The 13093-nt window shown below is 48.9% G+C and overlaps 1 protein-coding gene across 1 annotated transcript in view; it reads right to left on the bottom strand.

Moving 5' to 3' along the window:
* LOC147102964 (uncharacterized) overlaps positions 1–12373 on the bottom strand; it is a 29698-nt gene extending 17325 nt beyond the window's left edge. The window contains exons 1-3 of the mRNA XM_085963957.1: positions 10890–12373; positions 10678–10755; positions 10538–10570 (exon numbers count right to left, since the gene is read on the bottom strand). Coding sequence (XP_085820083.1) covers positions 10538–10570; positions 10678–10755; positions 10890–10958 — 180 coding nt within the window. The 5' untranslated portion in view covers positions 10959–12373. The remainder of the gene's footprint in view (positions 1–10537; positions 10571–10677; positions 10756–10889) is intronic.
* Between the last annotated feature and the right edge of the window lie 720 nt (positions 12374–13093).

The following is a 13093-nucleotide window of genomic DNA, read 5'->3' as shown; positions in this document are numbered from 1 at the left end:
TCAAAAGGGAGTTGGATAAGTATCTGAAGGAAAAATATTTGCAGGGCTACAGGGAAAGGGCGGGGGAGTGGGACTAGCTGAGAGTTGGCACGGGCTTGACGGGCCGAATGGCCTTCTTCCGTGCTGTAACCATTCTATGATTCTATGATTACAACAGTGACTACACTTCAAAAAAGTACTTTATTGTCCGAAAAGCGCTTTGGGACGTCCTGAGGTTGTGAAAGGCGCTATAAAAATGCAAGTTCTTTGTTTCTTTATTCTATGATTAGATTCTAGCCTGTATTTCTCTTCTGGGAATCCACTATTATTCAATACATTAACCTTTTGAATCCTTCAGTCAGATTACAGCTTGTAGTTCACTTCCACTTATCTATTGTAGGTGCAAACTAGCCAAACCCCAATTAAATTCCAGCCTGTAACTCACTGCAGGTTATTCAGTATTCTATATATAAACCATACAAACCTCTTGATTAGATTCCAGCCTGTATCTCACTCCCGGGTATCCACTGTTCTATATGTCATAGAATCACACAGCACAGAAGGAGGCCATTCGGCCCATCGTGCCTGTGCCGACCCTTTGAAAGAGCTACCAATTAGTCCCACACCCCTGCTCTTTCCCCATAGCCATGAAATTGTTTCCTTTTTAAGTACAGGAAACTTTCGATTTACCGGCACCTAAATAACCGGAAATCTCGGTTAACCGGCAAAATTCAGGAGTAGGTTCAGGTAAGTTTTACTTCATATTGTACTTGCCTTCCTCGATCTGTTGCTGTGCAAGGGTGTGGCTGCAGCTGTTGCTAATCTACAGAGACGCTTGGAACTTGTGGCCATTGTTCTGAACCTGTTGCTAAGCAACAGGGTTTGTTGCTTTATACGGAGCTCTCAGCTCTCCCTATCTTTTACTATAGCTTTCGGTTATCCGGAATTTTTGATGAACCGGCACCACGTCGGTCCCGGATAAAAAAAAGTTTCCTGTATATATCTAATTCCCTTTTGAAATTCCTCAACTGATTGCTTTAATCACCTATTGAGTCTGCTTCCACCACCCTTTCAGGCAGCGCATTCCAGATCACAACAACTCGCTGTGTAAAATAAATTCACCTCATCTCCCCTCTGGCATTTTATCCAAATCTTAAATCGGTGTCCTCTGGTTACCGACCCTCCTGCCAGTGGAAACAGTTTCTCTCTATTTACTCCATCAAAACCCCTCATAATTTTGAACACCTCTATTAAATCTCTGCTTAAACTTTGTTGCTCTAAGGAGAACAATCCCAGCTTCTCCAGTCTCTCCACATAATTGAATTCCTTCATCCCTGGTACCATTCCTGGTAAACCTCCTCTGCACCCTCTCCAAGGCCTCGACATCCTTCCTAAAGTGTGGGGTCCAAAATTGAACACAATACTCCAGCTGAGGCCTAATCATTGATTTATAAAGGTTTAGCAAAACTTCCTTGCTTTTGTACTCTATTCCTCTATTAATAAAGCCAAGGAGCCCATGTGCTTTTTTTTTTTTTTTTTTTGAACAGCTTTATCAGCTTGTCCTGCCATCTTCAAAGATTTGTGTACCTGAACCCCCAGGTCTCCCTGTTCCTGCACCCCTTTAAAATGTTACCATTTAGTTTATACTGCCTCTCCTCATTCCTCCTTCCTCTTCATAAACTAGTTGAAGCCCTTGATTAGATTCCAGATTGTAGCTCCACAGTAATCGGCAACCCTTCCACAACAACAACAACAACTTGTATTTATATAGCGCCTTTAACATAGTAAAACGTCGCAAGGCGCTTCACAGGAGTATTGCAAGACAAAAACTTGACACTGAGCCACATAAGGAGAAATTAGGGCAGGTGACCAAAAGCTTGGTCAGAGGTAGGTTTTAAGGAGTGTGTAAAGGAGGAGAGAGGTAGAGAGGCGGACAGGTTTAGGCAGGGAATTCCAGAGCTTAGGGCCTAGGCAACAGAAGGCACGACCATCAATGGTTGAGCGATTATAATCAGTGATGATCAAGAGACCAGAACTGGAGGAGCGCAGGTATCGCGGGTGGTTGTGGGGCTGAAGGAGATTACAGACATAGAGAGGGGTGAGGTCATGGAGGGATTTGAAAACAAGGATGAGAATTTTGAAATCGTGGCGTTGCTTAACCGGAAGCCAATGTAGGTCAGTGAGCACAAGGGTGATGGGTGAATGGGACTTGGTGCGAGTTAGGACACAGGCAGCCGAATTTTGGATGGCCTCAAGTGTTGGAATAAACGGGTCTTTTTCCGAGTGGCAGGCAGTGACTAGTGGAGTACCGCAGAGATTGGTGCTAGGACCCCAGCTATTCACAATATACAGTATATTAATGATCTAGATGAGGGGACTAGATGTAATATTTCCAAGTTTGCAGACAACACAAAGCTGGGTGGGCGTGTGTGCTGTGAGGATGATGCTGAGAAACTACAGTATGATTTGGACATGTTGGGTGATTGGGCAGATGCATGGCAGATGCAGTATAATGTGGATAAATGCAAGGTTATCCACTTTGGTGGCAAAAACAGGAAGGCAGATTATCTGAATGGCAATAGATTGGGAGAAGGGGAAGTGCAACGAGACCTGGGTGTCCTTGTGCACCAGTCGCTGAAGGTAAGCATGCAGGTGCAGCAGGCGGTTAAGGCGGCAAATGGTATGTTGGCCTTCATAGCGAGAGGATTCAAGTATAGGAGCAAGGATGTCTTGCTGCAGTTGTACAGGGCCTCGATGAGACCACACCTTGAGTATTGTGTGCAGTTTTGGTTGCCTTATCTGGGGAAGGATGTTCTTGCCATGGAGAGAGTGCAGCGAAGATTCACCAGACTGATACCTGGGATGGCAGGAATGACGTATGAGGAGAGATTGGGTCGATTGGGCTTATATTCGCTGGAGTTTAGAAGAATGAGAGGGGATCTCATTGAAACTTATAAAATTCTAACAGGACTAGACAGACTAGATGCAGGAAGGATGTTCCCGATGGCGAGGGAGTCCAGAACCAGGGGTCACAGTCTAAAGATAAGGGGTAAGCCATTTAGGGCAGAGATGAGGAGGAATTTCTTCACCCAGAGAGTGGTGAGCCTGTGGAATTCTCTACCGCAGAAGGCAGTTGAGGCCAATTCATTAAATATATTCAAGAAGGAGTTGGATATATTTCTTAAGGCTAAAGGGACCAAGGGATATGGGGAGAAAGCAGGGACAGGGTACTGAATTTGGATGATCCGCCATGATCTCATTAAATGGCGGAGCAGGCTCGAGGGGCCGAATGGCCTACTCCTGCTCCTATCTTCTATGTTTCTATGTTACATAGGGTAGAATGTGGGAGGCCGGCCAGGAGTGCATCGGAATAGTCAAGTCTAGAGATAATAAAGGCATGGATGAGGGTTTCAGCAGCGGATGAGCTGAGGCAAGGGCGGAGACGGGCGATGTTACGGAGGTGGAAATAGGTGGATATGCGGTCGGAAGCTCACTTCAGGATCAATATGACACCAAGGTTGCGAACAGTCTGGTTCAGCCTCAGACAGATGTTAGGGAGAGGGATGGAGCCAGTGGCTCGGGAACGGAGTTTGTGGCGGGGACCGAAAACAATGGCTTCGGTCTTCCCAATATTTAATTGGAAAAAATTTCTGCTCATCCAGAAATGGATGTCAGTCAAGCAGTCTGACAATTTAGAGAGAGTGGAGGGGTTGAGAGAAGTGGTGGTAAGGTAGAGCTGGGTGTCGTCAGCATACATGTGGAAACTGACGCTGTGTTTTCGGATGATGTCGCCAAGGGGCAGCATGTAGACGAGAAATAGGAGGGGGCCAAGGATAGGTCCTTGAGGGACACCAGAGGGAACGATGCAGGAGCAGGAAGAGAAGCCGTTGCAGGTGATTCTCTGGCTACGATTAGATATATAAAAATGGAACCAGGCGAGTGCAGTCCCACCCAGCTGGACGACGTTGGAGAAGGATGGAGTGATCAACCGTGTCAAAGGCTGCAGACAAGTCGAGAAGGACAAGGAGGGATAGTTTACCCTTGTCACAGTCACAAAGGATGTCATTTGTGACTTTGATGAGAGCTGTTTTGGTACTGTGGCAGGGCGGAATCCTGATTGGAGGGATTCGAACATGGAGTTGCGGGAAAGATGGGACACGTTCAAGGACTTTGGAGAGGAAAGGGAGGTTGGAGATGGGGCGGTAGTGTGCAAGGGTGGAGAGGCTTCCCCTTGTGAAAGGAATACCCTTCAGTGAATCAGAGACTAAAATGTTCACATTTATACTGTTCAGTGCATCACTTGATCCCAATATCAGAGAAACGTTGTCAGGTGATTTTTAACATGGGTTTTCTTCAGAACCTACCCAGTATTTTGTACCATATGTTGAGTTCATTTTATTCTGCCTTTCTGATACCATGGTATAAACAGGACATTGTTGGGGACATGTGAATAATTAAGTCACATGGCTTTGTTACCTTTAAAAAATAAAGGATGGATAGAAAGTGTGGTAAACCACTGTATTGTATATTGCCACCTCTGGGTGGCGCTGTGTATGGAGGCATGCCTCAGCTGACTCCACCCACCACTGTGTGGGTTTCGTTCAGACTTGTTCAGTCACTCACGAAGAAGCATGGTCTCTTCTTAGCTAATAAAAGCCTTATTCATCTCTTCTTTCGACTCATCATCTCTTCTTCGACTCATCACCTTTTATGAAGTAATTGATAAGCGTATCAATTTTATTAGCTAAAAGTTAAATGGCGACACCTGAGGAGCAACAACAGCAACGGATACAGCAGACATTGCTGAGAGCCCTCAGACCACCACGCCTGGACCTCGACCCTCAAGATGTGGGTGCATCAGCCAAGTTTGAACACTGGCTGAGCTGCTTTGAATCCTTCCTCGCAATCTCACAGGTTACAGAGGAGGATCACAAACTGAAAATTTTGACCGCCCAGGTGAGCCATCAAGTATATATGCTAATCCGGGACTCTAATACGTACGTGGCGGCCCTCGAGCTACTAAAAGGGCAATATACGCGCCCAGTGAACACAATTTACGCCCGACACCTCTTGGGATCCCGCAGGCAGCAACCGGGAGAATCGGTAGGGGCATTTGCACGGGCGCTACTGGCACTCTGCAGAGACTGCGATTGTAAAGCGGTAACGGCTGTGGAGCACGCGCAGGGACTCGCCTGTGATGCCTTCGTCAGGGGCCTCCAGTCAGACCACACCCGGCAGAGACTGCTAGAAAGCAAGGAACCCGACCTGAAGACGGCCATTGCCCTTGCGCTCTCGTTAGAGGAGGCCCACCGAAACCTCGAGGCATACCCCCGTAACGGCGCCGAGACATGGCAATCGAAACCGTGGGACACGGGACCGCCGCCCCCGGCACCAACCGCTGCAGCGACCCAACCGAGACAGCAGCCTCCGGTAAGAACTGCTTCGATGCCCAGTAACCAGGCCCAAAAATGCTATTTCTGTGGCCAGTTAAAACATCCCAGAGCGCACTGCCCAGCTAAGACAGCTACCTGCTCGGGCTGCGGGAAGAAAGGCCATTACGCTAACGCCTGCAAGGGGAAGCCAGCCAGCAGCGCAGCGTGCGGGCCGTGGGAGCAGCCATCTTATCCGCCATTTTGTGTACCCCCGGCCGCATGGCATCCGCCGCCATCGTATCCAACGCACTCAACCGCCATTTCGTCACCGGAACCGACCACCGTCTCGGCGGATGACTATAGTGACTCACTAAGCCACATACTGGCCTCCGTGACGCTGGATCAAGGCCACCCTCACCATCTATCCAGCTCCATGATGGATATCGCGGTAAACGGCCGCGCCACCAGTTGCCTGATCGACAGCGGGAGCACAGAGAGTTTCGTCCACCCCGACACGGTACGTAGCCACTCCCTCACGATTCTGCCAACGCACCATCGCATTTCTATGGCGTCCAAGTCCCAGTCAATGGACATCAGCGGCTACTGTGGTGACCCTGTCAGTAGGGGGCACTGAATATCAAAAATTTAAACTGCTAGTCCTGCCCCGTCTTTGCGCTGCCGTCCTGCTAGGGTTGGATTTTCAGTGCCACCTTAAGAGTGTCACACTAGCATACGGTGGACCCCTCCCCCCACTCACAGTCTGCAACCAACAACTTTTAAATCGCCCGCTGCAAACCACCTGCAGCCTTTCCACATTAAAAGTCCCCCCCCCTCCCCTGTTCGCTAACCTCACCCGCGACTGTAAACCCATCGCTACCAAAAGCAGGCGGTACAGTGCCGGGGACAGAGCTTTTATCAGCTCTGAGGTGGAGCGGCTCTTGAAGGAGGGCATTATCGAAGGTAGCACTAGCCCCTGGCGAGCCCAGGTTGTAGTCGTTAAAACCACTGCAAAACGCCGCATGGTAATCGACTACAGCCAAACCATAAACCGGTACACCCAGCTGGACGCGTACCCCCTCCCTCGCATATCTGATATGGTCAATCAGATTGCGCAATACAAAGTATTCTCCACCATCGACCTTAAGTCAGCGTACCACCAGCTGCCCATCCGCCATGAGGACCGCCAGTATACTGCCTTCGAGGCAAACGGCCGCCTCTACCACTTCCTTAGGGTCCCCTTCGGCGTCACCAACGGGGTTTCGGTCTTCCAAAGGGAGATGGACCGAATGGTTGACCAGAACGCGCTGCGGGCAACCTTCCCCTATTTGGATAACGTCACCATCTGCGGCCACGACCAGCAGGACCACGACGTTAATCTAGCAAATTTCCTCCGTACGGCCCAACGGCTGAACCTAACGTACAATAAGGAAAAATGTATGTTTCACACCAAGCGCCTGGCCATCCTCGGCTGCGTGGTGGAGAACGGAGTCATCGGGCCCGACCCCGACAGAATGCGCCCCCTAATGGAGCTACCCCTTCCCCACTGCCAAAAAGCACTGAAGAGATGCCTGGGGTTTTTCTCCTACTACGCCCAGTGGGTGCCCCTCTATGCAGACAAAGCCAGGCCCCTCATCAAAGCCACCTCCTTCCCCCTGACACCAGAGGCGTGTGCAGCCTTCACTCTTATCAAGAACGATATCGCGAAGGCCGCAATGCACGCGGTGGATGAGTCCATCCCCTTCCAAGTGGAGAGCGATGCCTCCGACTTCGCCCTAGCCGCGACCCTTAACCAGGCGGGCAGACCCGTGGCCTTTTTCTCAAGGACCCTCCAGGGCCCCGAGACGAGACACTCCTCCGTCGAAAAGGAGGCCCAGGCTATTGTAGAAGCGGTGCGTCACTGGAGGCATTACCTGGCCGGGAAACGATTTACCCTGCTCACTGACCAGCGTTCAGTAGCTTTTATGTTTAATAATAAGCAGAGGGGTAAAATCAAGAACGACAAGATCTTGAGGTGGAGAATCGAACTCTCCACCTACAATTATGATATCTTGTATCGGCCAGGGAAACTCAATGAGCCCCCAGATGCCCTATCACGTGGTACATGCGCCAACGCGCAGAGTGATAGGCTGCAGTCCCTCCACAATGACCTCTGCCACCCGGGGGTCACCAGGTTTTTCCATTTTATCAAATCCCGTAACCTGCCCTACTCCATCGAGGAGGTCAGGACCATGACCAAGAGCTGCCAAATCTGCGCCGAGTGCAAACCGCACTTCTATAGGCCGGACAGAGCAAGCCTGATCAAGGCCACCCGCCCCTTCGAACGCCTGAGCGTCGATTTTAAAGGGCCCCTCCCCTCCGCTGACCGCAATGTGTACTTCCTCAACATAGTTGATGAGTACTCCCGTTTCCCCTTTGCCATCCCTTGCCCAGACATGACCAGTACCACGGTCATCAAGTGTCTGAATGACATCTTCGCTCTGTTCGGGTTCCCCAGCTATATACATAGCGACAGGGGCTCATCGTTCATGAGCGACGAACTTCGGCAGTACCTGCTAACAAGAGGTATCGCCACGAGCAGGACCACCAGTTACAACCCCCGGGGGAACGGCCAGGTGGAAAGGGAGAACGCGACGGTTTGGAAGGCAGTCCTCTTAGCACTAAAATCTAAGGGCCTTCCGACCTCCCGCTGGCAGGAGGTCCTCCCTGCAGCGCTTCACTCCATTCGGTCACTGCTTTGTACTGCCACTAATGCGACCCCTCATGAGAAAATGTTCGTTTTCCCCCGGAAGTCTACATCGGGAACCTCGCTACCGGCATGGTTGACTTCTCCTGGGCCCGTCCTACTGCGGAGGCACGTGAGGACGCATAAAACGGACCCCCTGGTCGAGCGGGTGCACCTCCTACACGCCAACCCCCAGTATGCCTGGGTGACATACCCAGACGGGCGGGAGGACACGGTCTCCATACGAGATCTCGCACCCTCGGGTACCCCTGAATTACCACCGTTATCCCCCTTACCACCGTTATCCCCCTTACCACTGTTATCCCCCACCACCCCTCCCAACCCAACCCCTGCAGACGGCATGCCAAAGCCCCAGGAATCTTCGCCAACCACCCAGACACCAGACCCGACGTCGGATGCTGCAACACCACCGCCGCCACCACGACGATCAGGACGTCAGACAAGGCCTCCTGATAGACTTAACTTGTAGTACCCTTCACCCCGCCGGACTTCACATTAAACAAGGGGTGAATGTGGTAAACCACTGTATTGTATATTGCCACCTCTGGGTGGCGCTGTGTATGGAGGCATGCCTCAGCTGACTCCACCCACCACTGTGTGGGTTTCGTTCAGACTTGTTCAGTCACTCACGAAGAAGCATGGTCTCTTCTTAGCTAATAAAAGCCTTATTCATCTCTTCTTTCGACTCATCATCTCTTCTTCGACTCATCACCTTTTATGAAGTAATTGATAAGCGTATCAGAAAGAAACTTGTTCCGCTGGTGGGGGCGTCTCGGACAAGGGGACAAAATCTTAAAATCAGAGCCAGGCCATTCAGGAGAGACGTTAGGAAACCTTCGTAGAAGTGTGGAACTCGCTCACACGAAAAGCAGCAGGTGCTTGCTCAATCAATCATTTTAAATCTGGAATGGATAGATCTTTGCTAGACAAGGCTTTCAAAGGATATGGAGTCAAGGCGGGTGGATGGAGCTAAGATACGATCAGCCATGATCTCACTGAATGATAAGGGATAAGCCATTTAGGACAGAGATGAGGAGGAATTTCTTCATCCAGAGAGTGGTGAACCTGTGGAATTCTCTACCACAGAAGGCAGTTGAGGCCAACTTATTAAATATATTCAAGAAAGAGTTAGATATATTTCTTAAGGCTAAAGGGATCAAGGGATATGGGGAGAAAGCAGGGACCGGGTACTGAATATGGATGATCAGCCATGATCTCATTAAATGGCGGAATAGGCTTGAGGGGCCGAATAGCCTACTCCTGCTCTGATCTTCCATGATTGGCAGTACAGGCTCGAGGGGCCGAATGGCCTACTCCTGCTCCGATCTTCTATGAATGGCAGTACAGGCTCGAGGGGCTGAATGGCCTCCTCCTGTTCCTAATTGTTACAAAACACGCGGCTTGAAAAATGGGAGCAACCCGAACAACATATTCAACCCAAAATACACGAGCAAAGAAAAAGATACTTCAGCATATTTCTTTGCTCATTTTGACTATATTTGCTCACCTATTTAGACTGTAGCTGTGCTATGAGTCATTCAGTGATTGGCAGATGAGCTGGAGAGCTGCTCTTTGGGTGTCAATGTTTCTGCTTGAATCATGTGTGAAATTGCCTCAGGGTGGCTTGCTCTCTAAATTTCCCACACTTTGTGCCAGTGCCCGTGCCAAGCCTCTTTCTAAAGAACTTTCCCATCAAAAGCAGCTCCTCCCATTCTCTCTCCAAAGCGTAAAAGAAAAAAAGACTTGCATTTATATAGCGTCTTTCACAACCTCGGGACGTTCCAAAGCGCCTTACAGCCAATGAAGTACTTTTGAAGTGTGGTCACTGTTGTAATGTAGCAAACGCGCCAGCCAATTTGCGCACAGCAAAGACCTACAAGGAACTGCTGGGCACCGCAGACTCTCAGAAATGTAGGTCTGCGAACATGCCTTTGGTTTAAGGCAACCTGTTACAGCAAAGTGGGAAGTTTGACCTGTGGGTTTTGGAACCTTCCAGTTGTGCGGTGTCTAAATAATTCTAAAATAATCGTATGGTCTAGAAAACAGAGGAAGTTCTTTTAAGTTCTGGTTCACTCTTGTAATGTAGAGGAGTTCCGAAATAAAGATTTCCCCTCAGTGAAAAAAAATTGTAGTGGCAATCCTAACGTGCTCAAGTTAAATGCCAATCGAGTCTCAGGACAGCCCAGCTACTGACCTGTACTGACCACTCAATTTAAGAGGGCAAAAGGAATGCATGGAGGTAGCTCTCCCAAGACAGAGATAACAGTAAAAACAGTTGGTGTTCGCCTGACAACGTGGCTGAAATTGGGAAATCACAGCATGGGTAACTTCAGGACTGAGCACTTCCCATCGTTCGATGGCAGGGCATGTTGAGATACCAATTAATCAGTACACACAGCAATAGCAAAACACATTCATTAGAGGCGATTTAAACATGGCTCACCGTGTAGATATAGTATTGACCCTGGAGGTGGCACTAGGACGAAATAAAACAACGGTAGTGTTATTCGGGATATACAGTGAGCTAAGAAATTATGCCAGAACAGTGAAGGAGGTGAGTTTTTTTTTTAGCAGGATACTTACTGTCTCACATTCTTTATCAGTGAAGAAAAATAAGGTGGTATTCTGGAGCCTAAACCAGTATTTTGCCCAAGCAAACTTCTACAAAGGGAGAGAGAGAAATCACAATCCTTACTTTTTGAGAATACTGGATTCGTCCAGTTTCCTTCCACCTCACTTATAAATGGACTTTCAAACAAACCAAAAGCAATTAAATTTTTTAAAAAACAGCTTACCATCTTATCTTTTCGCTTTTTCAAATATCCTTCAAAAACCAGGTCCTTGACGTTCTCGTCAGAAGCCATCTCAGCGAGCGTTTGCAGTTTGTCACTGACTCTGGCTGAGAAACATTGATCTGCCGATGACACTCTCTGATCGGGACTGCAGTTCCCCACCTGCTTCGTCGCAAAGGGTCAGCGTTTCTGTGTCCCGGTACAGGTGTATGTGTCATAGCACCACCCCCTTTAGAACTAGACAATCAAGATTAGCTTGTGACAACACTTCCTTGTACTCTGCTACAGGTATAGTTTCAATAAACATTTAACCCCTTAGGGGTAAAATACTCCAGCTGCACCACTTTCAAAAATACAAGGTTCAGTTCCAAATATCTTTCAGAAAGAGAGATATTGGAACAGATGCAACACCGTGCTCGTCATTAGTCTCCGGCATAATTGCCTTTTAGCAGAATATTGCAGCTTCTCACCTCATGGAAGGTGAATAAATAAGTACAAATATTATTCTATTGCTAGCTATAGAATAATATTCTGACCAGATTAATGTTCAGCCCGCAAGAACCTTACTCTACAAGACCTCTTAGTATTTTGGATGAAGATTCATACTGGGCAATCCAGAGGAATACTGAGAACTAACCTGCACATGGGTTGTTGTCAACACTGCATATTTAGGTCTGATAACTAAAGTTAAGGTCAAAGCTATCAACATAGATGTACAAGACATTGGATAAGGTAAACTTTGGAGCTATGAGGTAAGTACTGGGAGGATTAAGCAGGAAAACAAAACACAAAGAGAACTGAAAATATTTCAGGACTGTTTTAAGCAAAGCTGCACAGGACAATCATGCCATGAAGAAGTGGGTTCATGTTCTGATAATCAGCAAGGTTAATTCCCAACCTTCGCTGGGGAGCAGCAGACTGGAGTCCAGAACTTTCTCACAGGGAGGAGGACAAATTGGAGGACAGAAGTGGGGATGTTCGCTGATGATTGCACACTGTTCAGCACCATTCGAGACTCGTCAGATACTGATGCAGTCCGTGTCCATATGCAGCAAGACCTGGACAACATTCAGACTTGGGCTGACAAGCGCAAGTAACATTCGCACCACACAAGTGCCAGGCAATGACCATCTCCAACAAGCGAGACTCTAACCATCTCCCCTTGACATCCAATGGCATTACCATCGCTGAATCCCCCACTATCAACATCCTGGGGGTTACCATTGATCAGAAACTGAACTGGACCAGCCATATAAATACTGTGGCTACAAGAGCAGGCCAGAGGCTGGGAATTCTGTGGCGAGTGTCTCGCCTCCTGACTCCCCAAAGCCTTTCCACCATCTACAAGGCACAAGTCAGGAGTGTGATGGAATACTCTCCACTTGCCTGGATGAGTGCAGCTCCAACAACACTCAAGAAGCTCGACACCATTCAGGATAAAGCGGCCCGCTTGATTGGCACTCCATCCACCTTCAACATTCACTCCCTCCACCACCGGCGCACTGTGGCTGCAGTGTGTACCACCTACAAGATGCACTGCAGCAACTCGCCAAAGCTCCTTCAACAGCACCTTCCAAACCCACGACCTCTACCACTTAGAAGGACAAGGGCAGCAGACACATGGGAACATCACCACCTACAAGTTCCCCTCCAGGCCACAAACCATCCTGACTTGGACCTGTATCGCCGTTCCTTCACTATCGCTGGGCCAAAATCCTGGAACTCCCTTCCTAACAGCATTGTGGGTGTAACTACACCATATGGACTGCAGCAGTTCAAGAAGGTGGCTCACCACCATCTTCTCAAGGGCAATTAGGGATGGGCACTAAATGCAGGCCTAGCCAGCGACGCCCACATCCCATCAATGAATTAAAAAAATAAAATCATTCCTACACCTCCTTCCAGCAGGTGCTGTACAGCAGTGGCAGTAGAGGCTTGTGAGTGAGCGGCCTACCTGTCCTCTCGGCCAGTGGGTAACAAAGAGATACTTGGGGTGGGGGGCAGAAGTGAACAGTAGACAATTGAAAAAGACTGCTTTAAGAGGTGTGCAAGGGAATTATCTTTCTTAGGCAGTCCCTCGGAACCGAGGATGACTTGCTTCCACATTAAAAATGAGTTCTCAGGTGACTGATGAGTCCAATGCGGGACCTACAGTCTCTGTCACAGGTGGGGCAGACGGTGGTTGAAGGGGCGGGCGGGTGGGGTGC

The sequence above is a fragment of the Somniosus microcephalus genome, chromosome 21 (genome assembly GCF_052327205.1).
Source record: "Somniosus microcephalus isolate GS21.2 chromosome 21, FLI_Smic_1.0, whole genome shotgun sequence".
Classification (NCBI taxonomy): Eukaryota; Metazoa; Chordata; class Chondrichthyes; order Squaliformes; family Somniosidae; genus Somniosus; species Somniosus microcephalus.
The sequence above is the reverse complement of the archived record's forward strand: the minus strand, read 5'-3'. Positions and strand labels throughout refer to the sequence as shown.